Consider the following 16,895-nt stretch of genomic DNA (forward strand, 5'->3'; position numbering starts at 1 on the left):
TAATAATAATAATAATAATAATAATAATAATAATAATAAAACAATTATTTGATAATATTAACTATTAAAAACATTAAAGTATTTTCATCAGTCCAGTTAACTAATAAAAATTCAGAACTCAGAAACTTATGTTGTAGGAAGAGAGCATGGATCCAGCTCCTTTGTTTTCTGTTGTAGTACCAATAATAATAATAATAATAATAATAATTATTATTATTATTATTATTATTATTATTATTATTATTATTATTAATAATAATACTGTACTTGTCCATTTTTCTGAACATTTAGGTTTTGAATTTAAAGATATGATTAGCCAAACCAAAAAAAAAAAAAAAGGTTCTACAACTCACGTATTTAATGCTTTTTTTTCTTTAAACTTTTTTACCAGTTTGTTAAACTTTGTTTCTTTGTCCTGGGGTGTAATGTTTATGGAATTCTATTGTGAGTCCGTCTGCTTACATGCGGTGTCACTCTTGACCGTGAATTAAAAATTTCTGGCTGTCCAATGCCTTTTCTTGAATACGGAATTCAAGGAGGAGCAGGACAGACTCACCCGTGAACGTAGACTGTTGTGCGCTAATGGATATTTCGAGCCGCTGATATAATAGCATGATGTTTGTAGAGTATTTCATCTTGCAAATACATTAAAAACAGAGAAACGATGAGTTTCACGGATAGCGGACCCCCAGCCTACATCAAAGCACTGCTGGTGTTTTGTTTATGGGGTTTGTGTCACGGACAGATTTCCTACTCCATCTCAGAGGAAGTGAAAAAGGGAACCGTCGTTGGGAATATAGCAAAGGACCTCAACATCGACGTTCAGGAACTGCAATCGCGTATGTTCCAAATTGTGGCGGGATCTAACAAATATTTTGGCGTAAGTCTGAAAACTGGCACTCTGTTTGTTAACGACAGAATCGACAGGGAAGATCTGTGTGCAAGTAGTCAGAAATGTTCCTTAAACATCGAAGCGATGGCAAACAATCCTTTGATGCCCTATCGTATCGAAGTAAATATTATAGACATTAACGACAACTCTCCTGTTTTCACTAGTCAGATACTCGTATTGAATATCACTGAAAACGTTCTAGCAGGAGACAAATTTTCTCTTCCCTTGGCCCATGACATGGATGTGGGCATAAACGCAGTAAAGAGCTACAAGCTGAGTCCGAATGGATATTTTTCACTAGATATACAGACCAGCGGACACAGTGTATCAGCTGAACTGGTTCTGCAAAAAGCATTAGATCGAGAAAAACAATCCGTGATTAAACTCACCCTGACCGCTGTAGATGGTGGTAAACCCCCAAAATCTGGGACTTTAGAAATCTTAGTTAATGTGCTGGATATTAATGACAATAACCCGGTGTTTACGAAATCTCTCTACAAAGTTAAGGTCCAAGAGAATGCACCAACTGGAAGTAAAATCCTGACAGTCACAGCTACGGACTCTGATGAGGGTCTAAACAGTGAAGTCGTATACTCTATTGTAGGCCACGAGAGAAACGCAGTGGTAAATTTATTTTCTATAAACCCGATCTCAGGGGATATCACAGTGAAAGGGAACATTGACTATGAGGAAAATCCAGCTATTGAGCTGAGAGTTCAGGCTCAGGACAAGAGCTTCTCTCCAAGACATTCTAATTGTAAAGTGCTGATTGAAGTTGTGGATGTGAATGACAATACACCGGAGATATCGGTTACTCTGCTTATGAGCTCGGTAAGCGAGAACATCAAACCTGGCACGGGTTTTGCTTTGATTACAGTTTCAGATAAAGATGGTGGTGAAAATGGCGAAGTAGGCTGTAGACTAACAGAGCCGAGCCCATTTAAGCTACAGTCGTCGTACAGGAACTCTTATTCGCTTGTTGTCAGTGAGCCATTGGATCGAGAGCAGGCATCCCAGTATAACATCACAATTATCGCTATTGACAAGGGGACTTCACCACTTTCTAGCTCGACGGTTTTACAGGTTCATCTTTCCGATGTGAACGACAACGCGCCACTATTTCCAGGACCAGTAATAAACATTAACGTAAATGAAAATAGTCCAGCTGGAGCCTTGATATATGCTGTAACTGCGCAAGATCTAGATGACGGCGATAATGCACACATTTCCTATTCTTTTGTTGATGCTGACATCACTATGCCTATATCAACTTTAATGAACATAAATTCACTTACAGGCGAATTATACTGTCTACAGTCTTTCAATTACGAAGAAACAAAACAGATTCAATTAAAAATTCAAGCAACTGACTCTGGCGTTCCTGCTTTAAGCAGTAATGTGACAGTAAATGTTTTTATCCTGGATGAAAACGACAACAGTCCCGTGATTTTGGCGCCTTACTCTGAACCCGGATCTGTTAACACTGAGAACATTCCCTACTCTGCTGAAGTGGGTTACTTTGTGGCTAAAATCAGAGCTGTAGATGCTGATTCTGGTTATAATGCATTGCTGTCTTACCATATAACTGAACCTAAGGGAACTAATCTCTTCCGCATTGGAACCAGCACTGGAGAAATAAGGACCAAAAGACGAATGAGTGACAATGACTTAAAGACTCATCCACTTGTTATAACGGTGACTGACCATGGAGAACCATCTCTGTCAGCGACCGTCTCTATGGACGTGGTGGTGACTGAACGTCTGGACACTGTGCAGCCCTCCCTAAGACACGTGCCAGTTAAAGAGGAGGGATTTTCTGATCTGAATCTGTATCTGCTCATCGCTATTGTCTCAGTATCAGTGATATTTTTATTGAGCCTCATTGGTTTAATAGCAGCTAAATGCTACAGGACTGACGGCAGTTTCAGCGGGTACAGCGCTCCAGTGGTCACTACACACCCTGACGGGAGCTGGTCTTACTCTAAATCCACTCAGCAGTATGACGTGTGTTTTAGCTCAGACACACTGAAGAGTGACGTAGTGGTTTTCCCATCGCCGTTTCCGCCTGCAGACGCAGAACTGATCAGTATTAACGAAGGAGACACTTTTACTCGGACACAAACTCTTCCTAGTACTGGGAAGGTAAGATGATTAGTTATTCATTATTTGTCTAATTATATTTAATATGGAGATTTGTTTGTTATTTGTTTGATTGATGTTTTTGTTTCCCTCTATTGAGGCCCTTGATTCTGTCCCATGTAGCCATATCTCTAATAAAATAAGACATAAAAGTTGAACTATTTAAAGTAGACTTGCTTTTAGGAAAATAAACAAATAAATAATCAACCAATCTACTTCGACAGTGTTTTCGTCATAATAGGTTCTGTCGTAACCTGGTTGCATCTTCACATAAACTTTGCATACACCAAATTAACAAGTTTAATTAAGCTTAATGTGAATTAACAACATTTTCTAGAGCTCCAGACATACTTAAGCTCCAACTCTGCATAAATCACTTCATGACCTTTTGTCTGATTCCAGCAGCAGTGTGACAGACAGTGACTCGTTTTTCACAGCGACAGTTGCACCAAGTAGCACATCTGCTCATTTTTTTCTTTGGCTGCAGTGTTGCAACTCAAAAGGGTTCAGTGAAAAAATCACTTGCATGGCAGGATGATTCCCCTACATACATTTATTGTTTATACCGATCTACCCCTAGCTAAATGACAACGCCACGGAGTTCAGCACCGTGGACAGTGACAAACGAGAATTTGCCTATAACTTACAAAAGTCACAAAATTAAATCTGGTTACTGAACTTCTAAAACAATAATTGTGTAAAATAAATTTGTCAAATAATTAAGACTATAAAAATCCAATGTCTTCTTGTGCCAATTATAGGTTTTATAAATTATTTCAGACAGCATGCAACTGTGCAAAATAATTAAAATGAAAAAATAAATAAATAAACAAAAGTTGCAATGCGTCATGCTGGTATACAGTATTCCAGAGATTTTCATTTAACACAAATGTATTGATTTTTGATGCAGCACCATGACAGTCTGTTTTTAATTTCTAATTCCACTAATGAAATATTGTGGCTGCACTGAGAGTGTTATTACACACATGGTTGTATAGCAGCTGCGAGCTTGGCTTTGGTTGTTTGGTACTGTAAAATGGGAAGAGGTTTGATCAGACCTATTTTTACTTGCTGAACAAAGGCATAAACCATGAGGAGAGTAGGACTGATGAAAGCAGGAAGCTGGGGCTGACTTTCAATCTCACAGAACACACTCGCATACTCTGTCAGCATATTCCCAGTCATCTAGGCTCATATCGGCCCCTCTGGGCCCTTTCTGTTTGTCTTTAATAGAGTAGAGGCATCTGGCCCTACACAAAGGCCCATGGAAGTGATGCAGGGCTGGGTCCTGCATGGCTTGGCTGGTACAGGGAGATATGTGGATTAGAGGTCTGTGGGGCTCCTGGATGCAGGGATACTGCAATGCTTAATACATAATGGTGAGGATCGGGTAGACTCATGCTTAAGTGTTCTAATGAGCACCAGACTTCATGAATCTATCTCTCTCCTTTTCTCATTTAGCTGTCTTTCTATATATTTAACTTTTGTTCATTTTTGTCTCATATCTCACATATTTTCTCACAGGGCTGTGTTTTGCCCTGTTTCTGTTTCATTTGCTGCTTAGGAGATGCCATGATTTTACTAAAGCAGAATCTGAGTGTTTCTTGCAGCTTATTTTATTTCACATCCTAAGATTCTTAATTGATGCCACAGTGTGTTCCTGAGTTATTGATACAAAGTGTAGGCTTGTGCTATTTTTACTCTGTAAAATGCAAAAGTCAGCTTTATAGTCCCTTGTTATGGAAATTAGACAGGGTGTGCTTGGAATGAATTAACTGCAACCTTGGTAATTCTTTTCTTTTCCCATGTAGTCCGTTTCACCCTGAACTGCTTTCAACATGCTATTATCAGTGAATGCTTCCATACGTTATTTATATGCACATGTCCAAGGAAGTGCTGGCTAGCTATTTTCAACCATATTGTCAGAAATAATACTGTATATTTATATATTACTTGGGTCCATACATACATACATACATACATACATACATACATACATGCATACATACATATATACAAGAGTACATCCATACGTTACATGTGTACATATTCATAAATATGCATATGCATTTCTATCTGTTCACACGTCACAGATTGGATTGAAGCCCCAGACAGAATGCTGCAGTGACCAGGCCTTTTTTGACAGTTTAACTTCACATGGTCATGGTCGTTGTCATGGCTACTTGAAATCAGAACCGATGCCTTGTTTGTGCTTTAAAATATATTTAATCCTAGTTATTATTTATCTAGGAATTAATTTTAGTCTTCCATTCTTTAAAAATGTTGTTTCATTAGCCTGTACAGCTTGGATGATTTTAAAATAGACTTTGCAATGTAGTTGTCAAGGTACATGTAATTTATTTGTATAATTTAGTATGATCTAATGGACTTCTTTTTCCTAATATGTAAATAAATGTCACTTGGCTGTACAGTACCTCATATATCCACTGATGCACTATTCAGTGTGGACAGTAAGGCCCTATAGGACTATACTAATGTGACATATAGTACTATGAAATTTTCTTCTTTTTTTTTTAAGCTTTTATGACATTTCTCTCATATAGTTTCTGTGGCTCAGTTCTGTGAAATGTTTCAACAGGACCAGATTATGTGGGTGTATCCATTTGCAATGTTTTATTCTGGATTCGTTAGACTTAGTGTTTTGAGTCATTGTAATGACTCACTGAGTCATACTGCACACAGGCAGAGGATGTTTCACTCTTTTGAAGGACTGGATTAATGAAGCTGTACACCTGCAGTGAGGTAGACTCTCTCTATGTGTGTGTGTGTGTGTGTGTGTGTGTGTGTGTGCGTGTGTGTGTGCATGTGCGTGTGCGTGTGCGAGTGCGTGTGTGTGTGTGTGCGTGGCAGTAGGTAGGAAGGCAATGTATCACTCTTATTAGAGCCCCAGGTCTTGAGTCCAGGTATTAGCTAAATAAATGACCCAAATTGCTATGTTAAGTCTTATCTGGTGCCTTTGATTTTGAGTTAAATCCTGTTACACCTGATACTCCCTTAAAGGGCAACATAACAGAGATGAGAGAGAAAATATTGACAGTGAGAATTTGGAGTCATTGTTGTTTTACTTTAAATTTTTTATTTTTTATTTTTTTACTTTCAATGAATGAGAAAATTACCCTTTGAGAATGTCCTAACCTGATTATCTGTACAAGCTCTGAATTTTATGCTACCAATGTATGGTTTAATGCAGAGCATATTACAAACATATACATTCAGTCATGACCAGTGTTTATCAGTGAAATGTGTATATCGGTTCAATAATTAGCTGTTGTTGTTCTAATAGGTCATGAAATCTTTTTCTGACCATGGAATTATATTATTCCAGTACCATGCTGCTTTTTAAAGACTCATTAAAAGTTTGCCTGTGGTGAGAGCTCCTTCAGTAGGGTAGGACATAACTCTGCAGTGTGGCAGTGTATGTAAGATACTGGGCTGAGTGCTCTCTGCAGTGGGCACATGGAGCTGAGCACCAAACTGAGCAGGACACACGCTGGAGGCAGAAAGTGACTCCTTGACGCACTCTAGCGGCTGTAGTGATAGTGCTGCCTGATTTATTCGAGGGTGTGGGAGTTGGAAGCACCATTGCAGACTTCAGTTCTTGCTATGGCCAGCAGAGGTCTGTCTACTACTCTTTGTATCCATACTCTGCCTCTGCTTCTGCTCTCTGTCTCTCCTTCACTGTCACTCTGTAGCATGTGTGAAATAGTCCTGCCCCTCCCTCATTACTTATTGGTTAAGTCTTTTACTATTGATTACTGACTGTGTTCCAAGCCGTTATAATTACATTCCCAGATCTCTCAAGAGAACACAGAGATGATTTTGCAGTGAATGTGGTAAAAAAAAGTACCAAAGTATCACATGGCTGCTTTATTGTAGTAGTACTACTTGTAGCAGAAATCCTTAAACCCCAATATCTCTAGGGACAGAGTATAAGGCTATTAGTCACATGGTTTTTGTGAGAGAAAAATCAAGGAGGTTGGCCTTTGCGGATGGGTGGCTCACGGCTGGGAAATTGGGGACTGGTGCCAGTTTCTGTTTAGCAGCAACCAGGGCATTGCTCATTCTGCCAGGTCCTATCTGCTCTCAGTCCCAGTTGACGCATTTGGGTCACTAAGTGAGGGGCAGCAGCCTGGAAGGGGAGATCAGGTGGGCCTCTGTGTCTGCTGAAGGGATGGAGGCAGGTGCTGGAGTAGGGGGAGGTGGAGGCAGTGGCACCATCCCTGCTGCACATCTGTCAAACGAGGACACAAACAGATGGATTTAGGCACTTGATCCTGGATCTGCTGCTTTTCATTACATGGCCACTGGTGTCATTCTGCTTCCTGAAGCTGCATTCCTTTGATAAACCCTTAAGTGTCAGTCTGTATCATGCATGGGGCACATGTGCTGAGTGAGAGAGACAGAGAGTCAGAGAGTCAAAGACACAGAAAGAGAGAGAGAGAGAGAGAGAGAGAGAGAGAGAGAGAGAGAGAGAGAGCGAGAGAGAGAGAGAGAGGAAGAAGGAGAGAGAGTTTAAGAGAAAGAGAAGAAAAGAGCTATGCATTAGAGTGCCAGAGAGAGATAGAGAGAGAGAGAGAGAGAGAGAGAGAGAGAGAGAGAGAGAGAGAGAGAGTGGGAGGGAGGAAGAAGGAGAGAGAGTTTAAGAGAAAGAGAAGAAAAGAGATATGCATTAGAGTGCCAGAGAGAGATAGAGAAATAGAGAGAGAGAGATAGATAGAGAGAGAGAGAGAGAGAGAGAGAGAGAGAGAGAGAGAGAGAGAGAGAGAGAGAGAGAGAGAGAGAGAGATGCTTTTTAGTGCACTACAGAGTGGGCTGTGTCTCTGTGTGCCCTTGCTGACAGCAGGGCAACAGCAGGGTGTTTGTGTCACCTCCCTCAGATGGGAGCCCCTCCTCACTCTCATACCCAGCATGCTTACATAAGGCAGGTCAGGGATAGAGGCAAGGCACACACTCACTTAATGAAGGGAACCATCTTCATTTCAAACATGAGAGCATGTAATACTCAATGCAAGGAGGTTTAAGCCGAATCGCAACTACAGAAAGCAGGTCTGACAATTATCACCAGACATATTTCTTGCAAAAATAGAACTCTTCCTATAACTTCCATGGCACAGAGACCCACATCATCAGAATGCATTAGTTCTGTGGTGCTACTCAGCAGATATGGAGTTTGTCGATCGAGTCGGCCACGCTCTCCATCCCTCTGCCGAGAGGTGCTTTGAAGCATCTGTCATGCTGTCACTTTGCATGCTACTTCACTTCATGTCCAACTGCAGGCTGTGATGTCCTAATCTGCTTTCTCCAGTGTGAAGGTTAGACAGGTGTAAATGTCATCGTGAGATCATAAAGAGAGAACTGATATAGCAGAGAAGGTTAAAGATGTGGGGTGCGTTCCACCTCATGGATGCCAGGTGTGTAGAGGCTGCTTGTGTGTAATTTATAGAATTACATTCATTTCCCATTTGATATCAGATGCAAATTAATACACATGGGTCCCTACAGCTAAAAGCCACACCTCCAAATGCTTTTACCACTGTTTAAATGCACACCCAGAGAATATATCAGGTCTTATGAAAATATTGTCTTGTGGATTTCTTTAGCATACAGAGCCATATTGTGTAATATATTTGATAATATTAAAATGTAAGCCTTGTTTGGAGGAAAATGATTGCAGATGGATGTAGTATTAAGTGTGGATATTACAGTACCTGCAGGGAAAAAAAAAACAAAACTTTTTTTCATGCAAAACATTGCAGTAACAGAATGAATGTAAATCCTTTGCAAGCATACAACATTCATTTGACTAATGCTGATCTGGCAAATTGCATAGTTTTGGCTAGAATGCCATCAGTTTCACTGTGACAGATGATCTTAGTGTCACACATGCTAATGAAGACTGATGGAGACGGGGTGGTGACGTCTCACACATGCATGCAAAAATAACCTGATGATGATGATGGTGATGGTGATGGTGATGATGATGATGATGATGATGATGATGATGATGATGATGATTGGGGGAGTGTTGCATATCTCTCTTTTTGTCAAAGCATCTCTTATCACAGTTATTTGCCCTGTCGTTTCTTGGGAATGAAAATCCTGTGCCTGTCAAGGCCTGTAGGTTTGCTTTAGCACCCAAAAGAGATGTGGCCTCAAAGCTTGTAAAAGTCAAACTTTCAGAAAAGAAGAGAAAAGAAGTATGGAAATTTATTTCACAACCTGATTTATAGAATTCTTTAGCTGACTATGAGGCTTTAAAATGGTTTCATTTTGACTTATCAAGTTTGGTGAAACCGAAACTGGCATTTTATAGGCTTGTTACAGTTGTAGGAATGTTTTTATTGTGCAGCTCAGTGATAGTAAACCTCAGATGCTGTAATTAATATTAGATTCGATTCCGTAAATGAATCACCTATTGCCTGGGTGAAAAACGAACAAAAAAAGGGATCTGTGATGTGATCTCTGAAACCATCTGTGCTGGTGAAACAGGAGCTTAGTCCTCTGTGTGCCAGTAAATGTACAGCCCTGTCCTTATCTATGGTCAGGAGGCATGAATGGTGAATGAAAAAAAACAAGACAAAGTTCTGCTATCTGGGAAGGCCTAAGAGTAGAGCCACTGTTCAACTTTAATAGGAGGCAAGTAAGGTGTCTTTGGACATCTCATAAGGATGCCACCTGGTCAGCTGCACTGTAAGACCCAGCAGCGCATCTTAATACAAGTAATACATTACTGTAACTTAAACAATTCATATAATTGGAGTAACACAAGATATTATATGAACACTCGATAAAAAAGGAATTGCTAGTGGCATATCTCTGAGTATGCACACCTGATTTGGGGTGCAGTGGGGGTATACTTTCAGCCAAGTATACTGCTTATCCACAGAAGCAAATTTTAGTTTTAGTCTTTACAACATAATAAGGCAGAGTGCCAAATTCATGATTGAAGCAAAAAAGTCTCCTTCAAGAACATGCAACCACAGTGATTGCTTACCAGTACTAGAGTTATGATCTGGTCAGCAACTCACTGAAGACCTGAAACAATGTTGAGTATACTTGACTCTCTTGGCTGCTGATACACCCAACAAAAGCTATAATTTTCGGTCAGCAACAAACTACTGAATAATTATTAAGATTATTAAAAACATAAATACAACTCACCTAGCTATGCTATATTCCCATTGCTGTTTCAGTCCGCACACTGACTCTGCCTCTGTTTCTGTTCACATGCTGAATCTAATGTTGCGTCTTGCTCGTGCAATGCACAAAATCAAATCCTTCAGCAAAGTTTGAAACATCTTCATTATGCTCTCTCAAGTGGAAATTTTGTTTGAATTTTATAGAATTCCATGAAATGTATTATTTTGTTGAACTGTTCAAATCTGTTTATTTAAGTTATTTATTTATTTATTTTTATTTCTGGAGCAAAACCATATGTTTGCTCCCCCTCTAATAGAAGTGGCATTGCACGTGCTCCACTCGCTGCATTCCTCAGACACCTGTGTCTTTGAGTAAAGGCAAATTTGTTCCAAATGCATTATAGTCAGTTTATCTCATTTCATTGGCTGTTACAAATAAGTCTTAATTCATAGGCTAGCAATGGATTTATTCAAGATTATTGAATATTTAGTGATAGTGTCATTTAATGCACATAGATCTGGGTGTTACATTAATTTATTCATTGGCTGAATATTGGTTGTAGTAATAAATAGTGATATTCTGGAAGTGTTTGCTAGACACTCAATCATCTTTAATGTTTTGTGTTTTACAGAACAGGTAAATAGATTTATTTTATTTAATGGGGAAAAACTAAGTACCATAATATGATAAATATCAATGAGTATTAAGTTCTGTACTGATAAACAACTTCTTTTCTGTTAGTGTCACAGGTCTTTGTGACAATTGTTGTTTCGCAAACAATCAGAAATCTGGAAATTTACAGCTGTGTGGCAAGATGTGTGGTATCTCACAAACGACCTCGAAGAGTCTGGTTGTCCCCCAGAAAAAACTTGACTCTGTCACAGGGAGGAGGAGGAGGAGGAGGAGAAGAAGAAGAAGGAGGAGGAGGAGGAGGAGGAGGAGGAGGAGGAGGAGAAGAAGAAGAAGAAGAAGAAGAAGAAGAAGAAGAAGAAGAAGAAGAAGAAGAATTATTATTATTTAAATGGGGACAAAGTAATACACTTTTGTCCGTGGGGATATTAAAAAGTAATCCCCCCTTTTAAACACGTTTAAATCTTCAGAGTTTTTTAGGCGTTGGAAAACAACCGACAGATTTATTTGAGCAGGCAGCCTGTCCTCCGCTGCGCACCTCATAGACAGCACCGTCGGCGCTGAAAGATAGAAATGAAATGAAACGAAACGGGAGGGGCGAGAAGAGGAGGAGGGAGGCGGGCGAGTGCGCGCGCCGAGAGATATGCAGCACCAGTGGCAGGGAAACACACCCGACAGCCGCGCTCGGAAGGGAAAAAAAAGACAGCGCGGACAAAGGAAACATGGATGCAGCCAAGAAGTGTCCATGCACGCTTAGAACGGATTTCGCGACCAGACAGTCCTATTCATAAATGGGAAAACAATTAGTCCACTTTGATGTCGTGGTGGGAGGCAAGATATTGCAAATTAAAGAGGCGGGGAGCTGTTTTTAATCCGTCTGTGATCCCATGCTTTTGCGATGGCTGTTGCAGGGATATGTAACTGTCTGGGGAAAATTGTGCCGCCTTCCTTTTTAGCGTTTTTGTTATGCTGTGGTCTTGCATTTGGGCAAATACGATATTCCATTCCGGAAGAGCTTGACAACGGAGCGATTGTAGGTGACATTGTGCAGGATTTGGGGTTGGACATTAGAAAGCTCTCCAGCCGAAAGATCAAGGTAACCGCTGATGACGGAAAACGATACGTGGATGTCAACCCAAAGAACGGGAAACTGTTTGTAAATGAAAGAATCGACAGAGAGACGTTGTGTGATGTGAGCAGCTGCATTTTAAATCTCGAGGTGCTTCTTGAAAATCCATCAGAATTGCACAATATCGAGGTAGAGATAGTGGACGCTAATGACAATGCACCGCAGTTCCCAAGGGACGATTATCAATTGGAAATTACAGAATCGGCTTCGCCGGGTTCTCGTTTTCCAATCGAGCACGCGCAGGATCCAGATGTTGGCACCAATACGGTCCGATTTTATCGGCTCAGCACAAACGAGCACTTTGCGCTTGATTCCAACAAGCCATTTAAAAACAAGCACGTCGAGCTCGTACTAAAAAAGCCATTGGACCGCGAACAAACGCCGTTTCATCAGTTAATCCTAACAGCGACAGACAGCGGCACACCAGCCCTAACAGGTACTACGAAAATTAACGTGCGCGTTTTAGATTCTAACGACAATAACCCTGTATTTGACAACTCTGTGTATAAAGTGAAGTTACTCGAAAATTCGCCAAAAGACACCCTTGTAATTAAATTAAACGCCACTGATCAAGATGAAGGCACAAATGGAGAGGTATTTTATTCATTTAGCAGCTACACCCCTGAAAGGGTCAGACAAACGTTCACCATGGACACTAACACTGGGGAAATCCGAGTTAGAAGCAATGTGGATTATGAGGACACCAATTCCTATGAAATGTACATCCAAGCCATGGACAAGGGACCAGCTGCGGTTGCAGCCCACTGCAAAGTGGTTGTGGAGGTGGTGGATGTGAACGACAATGTCCCAGAGATTGTACTGTCTTCCCTGTCGAGCCCAGTGCGCGAAGATGTCCGCGCGGACACTGTGGTAGCCCTGATCAGTGTGACAGACCGTGACTCTGGCCCAAATAAACAGGTGACCCTCGAGATCCCACCTGGCCTTCCATTCAAAATCAAGTCATTCAGGAACTACTACACGTTAGTGACCTCTGCCTTCTTGGACCGTGAGACCACAGCAGCCTATAATGTGACGCTAAGAGCCACTGATGGTGGGACTCCTCCCCTCTCCTCCCAAAAGACCATTCAGGTGGATGTGGCGGACGTCAACGATAACCCACCGCGTTTTGAGCAGACGTCGTATACCGTATACGTAACAGAGAACAATGCACCTGGAGCATCACTTTGCACCATCAAGGCCCTGGACGCAGATGTAAATGAGAATGCACGCATCACCTACACTGTGCTGAATGACAACAACCACGGCATCCCTGTCACCTCTTACGTGTCTGTCAAACCAGACACAGGCGTGGCTTATGCTCTCCGTTCATTTGACTATGAGTCACTGCGGGAGTTTCACTTCCAAGTCAAAGCTCAGGATGGTGGCATCCCACCTCTCAGCCGTGTGGCCACCGTGTACATCTACGTGATGGACCAAAATGACCACCCACCAGAGATTATAAACCCTCCAGCCAACGGCTCACGATCAACAGAGACAGTAATGAAGAACGCAGAGGCGGGGTTGCTGGTCACCAAGGTGGTGGCATACGATGCCGATGCTGGACAGAACGCCTGGCTGGTCTACATGCTGGACCAGGCCACTGATTCAGACCTGTTCAAGGTGCATGAGCACACTGGACAGGTCCACACCACGCGGCGCATCCTGGAGGACAACTCTACCTCGTTCACCCTCATTGTGCTGGTGAAGGATCATGGACAGCCTCCGCTCTCCTCCACCGCCACCATCAATGTAGCTGTGATGGAGGTGCCGCCCAAAGTAGTCCCCGACCCCAAGAAGATCATCCGGCCCCACAACGCGCTGCTCTTCTCCAACGTGACCCTCTACCTGATCGTAGCACTCAGCGCCACAACCTTTGTCTTCCTCGTCACCGTGGTGGTTCTGGCCATCGTGCGATGCCATGCGTACTGTACCCAGCCGGGCTCCTGCTCACCATGCTGTGTGTCTCAGAAGAGCTCACAGGATGGTGGCTCCGGAGCGGGTGCCGGCTCCCAGCCCAACAACAACGTGGTGCTCCGCCGTGACCTCAAGGTTGAGCCCCACTACATCGAGGTCCGCGGGAATGGCTCACTGACCAAAACCTACTGCTACAAGACTTGCCTGACCGCCACATCAGGCAGCGACACTTTCATGTTCTACAACACAGGACGGCCCATAAGCGGAACATGGGGCTCGGAGCGCTTCTTCACGGGTGGCTCCGGGCTGGTCCGTAGACTCAGTATGCCGGATGCTGCACTACAGGTGTGTCTCACCTCGGTGTCTGTTCCTCTGTCATGTGATCGGATATCTGGGAAAAGAGAAAGAGAGCAGAGCCTCTGTACTGCTGCTCTTGTATGATCATTGTATGCAGTGTATAGTAGTTCTAGTCGTAGGGACATACGCATATTGCTCTGCATGGGTTGGCAAGCTTTTTTAGCTACACAGCCGGTCCTGTATGTGTGCAATCATTTTACTTTTTTTTGCCCTCAGCTTCTCTATGCAGTTCTCCAGCTGGGTTTCTCAGCACTCTGTATTAGTGTCAAATGTTGAAGACATTTTCCGGAGACTGCCTGCATTTCTGATGAATAAGGGATTTGCTTTTTCCTTTGACGCTGTGATTGCAGAGTCCCGGTCGAGTCAGTCTACCACCTCTCTGCTGTCTGTCTGCCACCAACAACTGTCTCTTTCTGTATTATGGTGTCACTGGGTCTGTGACTGAGTAGTACACCTTCTATTTTTAAAGTCCTTTTAAAATTTTGGCTAACACATTCTTCATGCAGATACTCTTTTGTATGTGGATTCACGTAAGAAATCTCTGTTTCACTGTACACAGTGTACAAAGAACACTAGGTACACAAAAAGCACTAGGAATTCTACAAATATACAGTACACTGTAATAACAAAAAAAACTAAATTGCCAAAAACACTCTCCCTAATGTCCACGCTACATAAAAACCAAGACAGAAAATAGCCTCTAATGTCTGTTTTTAGCTCTGTGCCTTTTAGTACTGGTTCACCGGCATCACTAGTAGAATCAAAGTACTATTAAAGCAGTTTAAAAAAGCAGTGCCCCAAATAGATCAGCAAGCATAGTAGGTTTTTGCAGCACTGGCCTACAACAACTTGCATTTAAAAACACTGCACGCTTCACATGTTTATTTGGTGTTTATTTGTCTTTGTTTAATTGCATTGAAGTTATCCTCAGAGATACAGGAGGCCTGTTTCAATCTGACTGTAAAAGGATGGCTTGTCTCTGTGAAGCTGTGGTCCATAGGAGGTATGTACAAAGCAAAGACCTGCCAGGACTGCAGCATTAAGATACAAGTTGTGTGGTGAGACAAAGGCCTTGGGTGGCATTAAGCCTACAGTCTCTAAGCAACATGTGCCAAAACACACCCATCTAACACAGCAGATGCTTTGAGGCCAGAAGTCATCTGTCTCAGATAAGACATTAACCTCCAGCTCTTGATTCTCAGTCTGCCAAATTCAATTGGATGAGAGAGGCAGAGTCTCTATCATGCTCCCTCCCCCCTGTATTCACCTGATTAAGGAGCATTATTTCCCCGATTTATCCAGGGCACTTGCTAATGCTTTAGCCCGGCACATACTGTCCAACCCAATTCTTTACTAGGGCAAATATAAAAAGACTGGCCAAGTGGATCCCCTTCAGCATATTTGCCATTTTCTAAAGTGTATCAGTAGTACATGCTTTTGTGGATACTACTACATAATTGTGGATGCTACTACATAATGCCCCATGTGGGTCTTTGGGACTTTAGTGGTAGACAAGATCAGGGCTGGGTTTCACAAAAGCATCATAAAACAAAGATGATCTTTATAAGGAAGAGAAAGTATTACACTGAACACATTCTCTCTCTCTCTCTCTCTCTCTCTCTCTCTCTCTCTCTCTCTCATTTAAAATGACAACACTAAAATGGGGCACAGTTCAGTTCTTTGTCTGGTGATTCTCTGCATGGTCTGTTAATACCCTTTACATTTTCTGACATCATTTTGGTGAATAGATGAAGAAGGAGTGAAAAATCAATGCATGTGCTTCCAGCTTCATAATGGAGATACCGTATTGGATTTCTGAACCGATGGTTGCTTTATAACTAGTGCTGAGTCTGATTTCAGTAGCTTTGGATACCAGGGTGGAGGATGTCACAGTATCACATTGTGAGGGATCAGCTGGTTACTTAGGATGATGTCATCCCATCAGGAGAAAAGTGGGGTCGGTACTGGACAAAAGGAGGTGGGATATGGGTGGGGCTGTGTGGGTTTGATGCTCAGACAAAATAATTAGTAGTGAGTGCGTTAATGGGGTGCAGGTAAAATTGCGTTAATGGGGTGAGGTAAAATTTTAAAGAAGCAATAGGGCAAAAGGTGGAGGCTGCATTTCGTTTCTGGATTGAAGGGGGCAGTGAGACGGGTGGTGGGGAAGGGAGAGGTGGGGTGTTGGAGTAAAAGAGGGGAAGCTGAGGGTGGAGGGGCTATGTTGTGGAGCACAGGGGCTTCAGTGGTTCAGGTTCTCATAGTGAAGCCCAACTGCTGGGTGACTGATGTGGCAATAATTCACTAGAACAGCTGCTGGATCCTTCAGGCACATATGAGCTCTTAACACAGACTCACTCACTCACACACACACACGTCAAGGCTCAGTGCCTACCAAAGTCTCCTTTAACTGCATATCATATCAGTATGCAGAGAGATTCGCAAAGAGCACCATGATTTATTGATGAGAATCTATCTAACTGGGTTCGGCCTCTCTCTCTCTCGCCCTCTCGTCCTCTGTCTCTCTTTGTTTCTCTCTCTCTCTCTCTCTCTCTTTCTCTCTCTCGTCCTCTCGTCCTCTGTCTCTCTCTCTGTTTCTCCCATTCACTCTCTCTCAGCCCAAGGGACCGAATGCTGACTGGCGGTACTCAGCTTCTCTGAGGGCAGGAGTGCAGA

The 16,895-nt window shown here is 42.3% G+C and overlaps 1 protein-coding gene across 9 annotated transcripts in view; it reads left to right on the forward strand.

The window, feature by feature from the left end:
* Positions 1-16,895, forward strand: part of LOC113590510 (protocadherin alpha-C2-like) — a 60,157-nt gene that overhangs the window by 36,292 nt on the left and 6,970 nt on the right. For 7 of the 9 annotated variants that reach the window (XM_081702160.1, XM_081702167.1, XM_081702161.1 and 4 more), the window contains exon 2: positions 16,838-16,895. This exon is cut by the window's right edge and continues 1 nt beyond it. In XM_081702160.1, coding sequence (XP_081558286.1) covers positions 16,838-16,895 — 58 coding nt within the window. Of the gene's footprint in view, positions 1-349; positions 3,035-11,184; positions 14,211-16,837 lie in introns of those variants that run through there. The other 2 variants (XM_081702163.1, XM_027030673.3) reach the window with 2 other exon arrangements.

The sequence above is a fragment of the Electrophorus electricus genome, chromosome 19, assembly GCF_041902795.1.
Source record: "Electrophorus electricus isolate QZ-2024a chromosome 19, ASM4190279v1, whole genome shotgun sequence".
NCBI lineage: Eukaryota > Metazoa > Chordata > Actinopteri > Gymnotiformes > Gymnotidae > Electrophorus > Electrophorus electricus.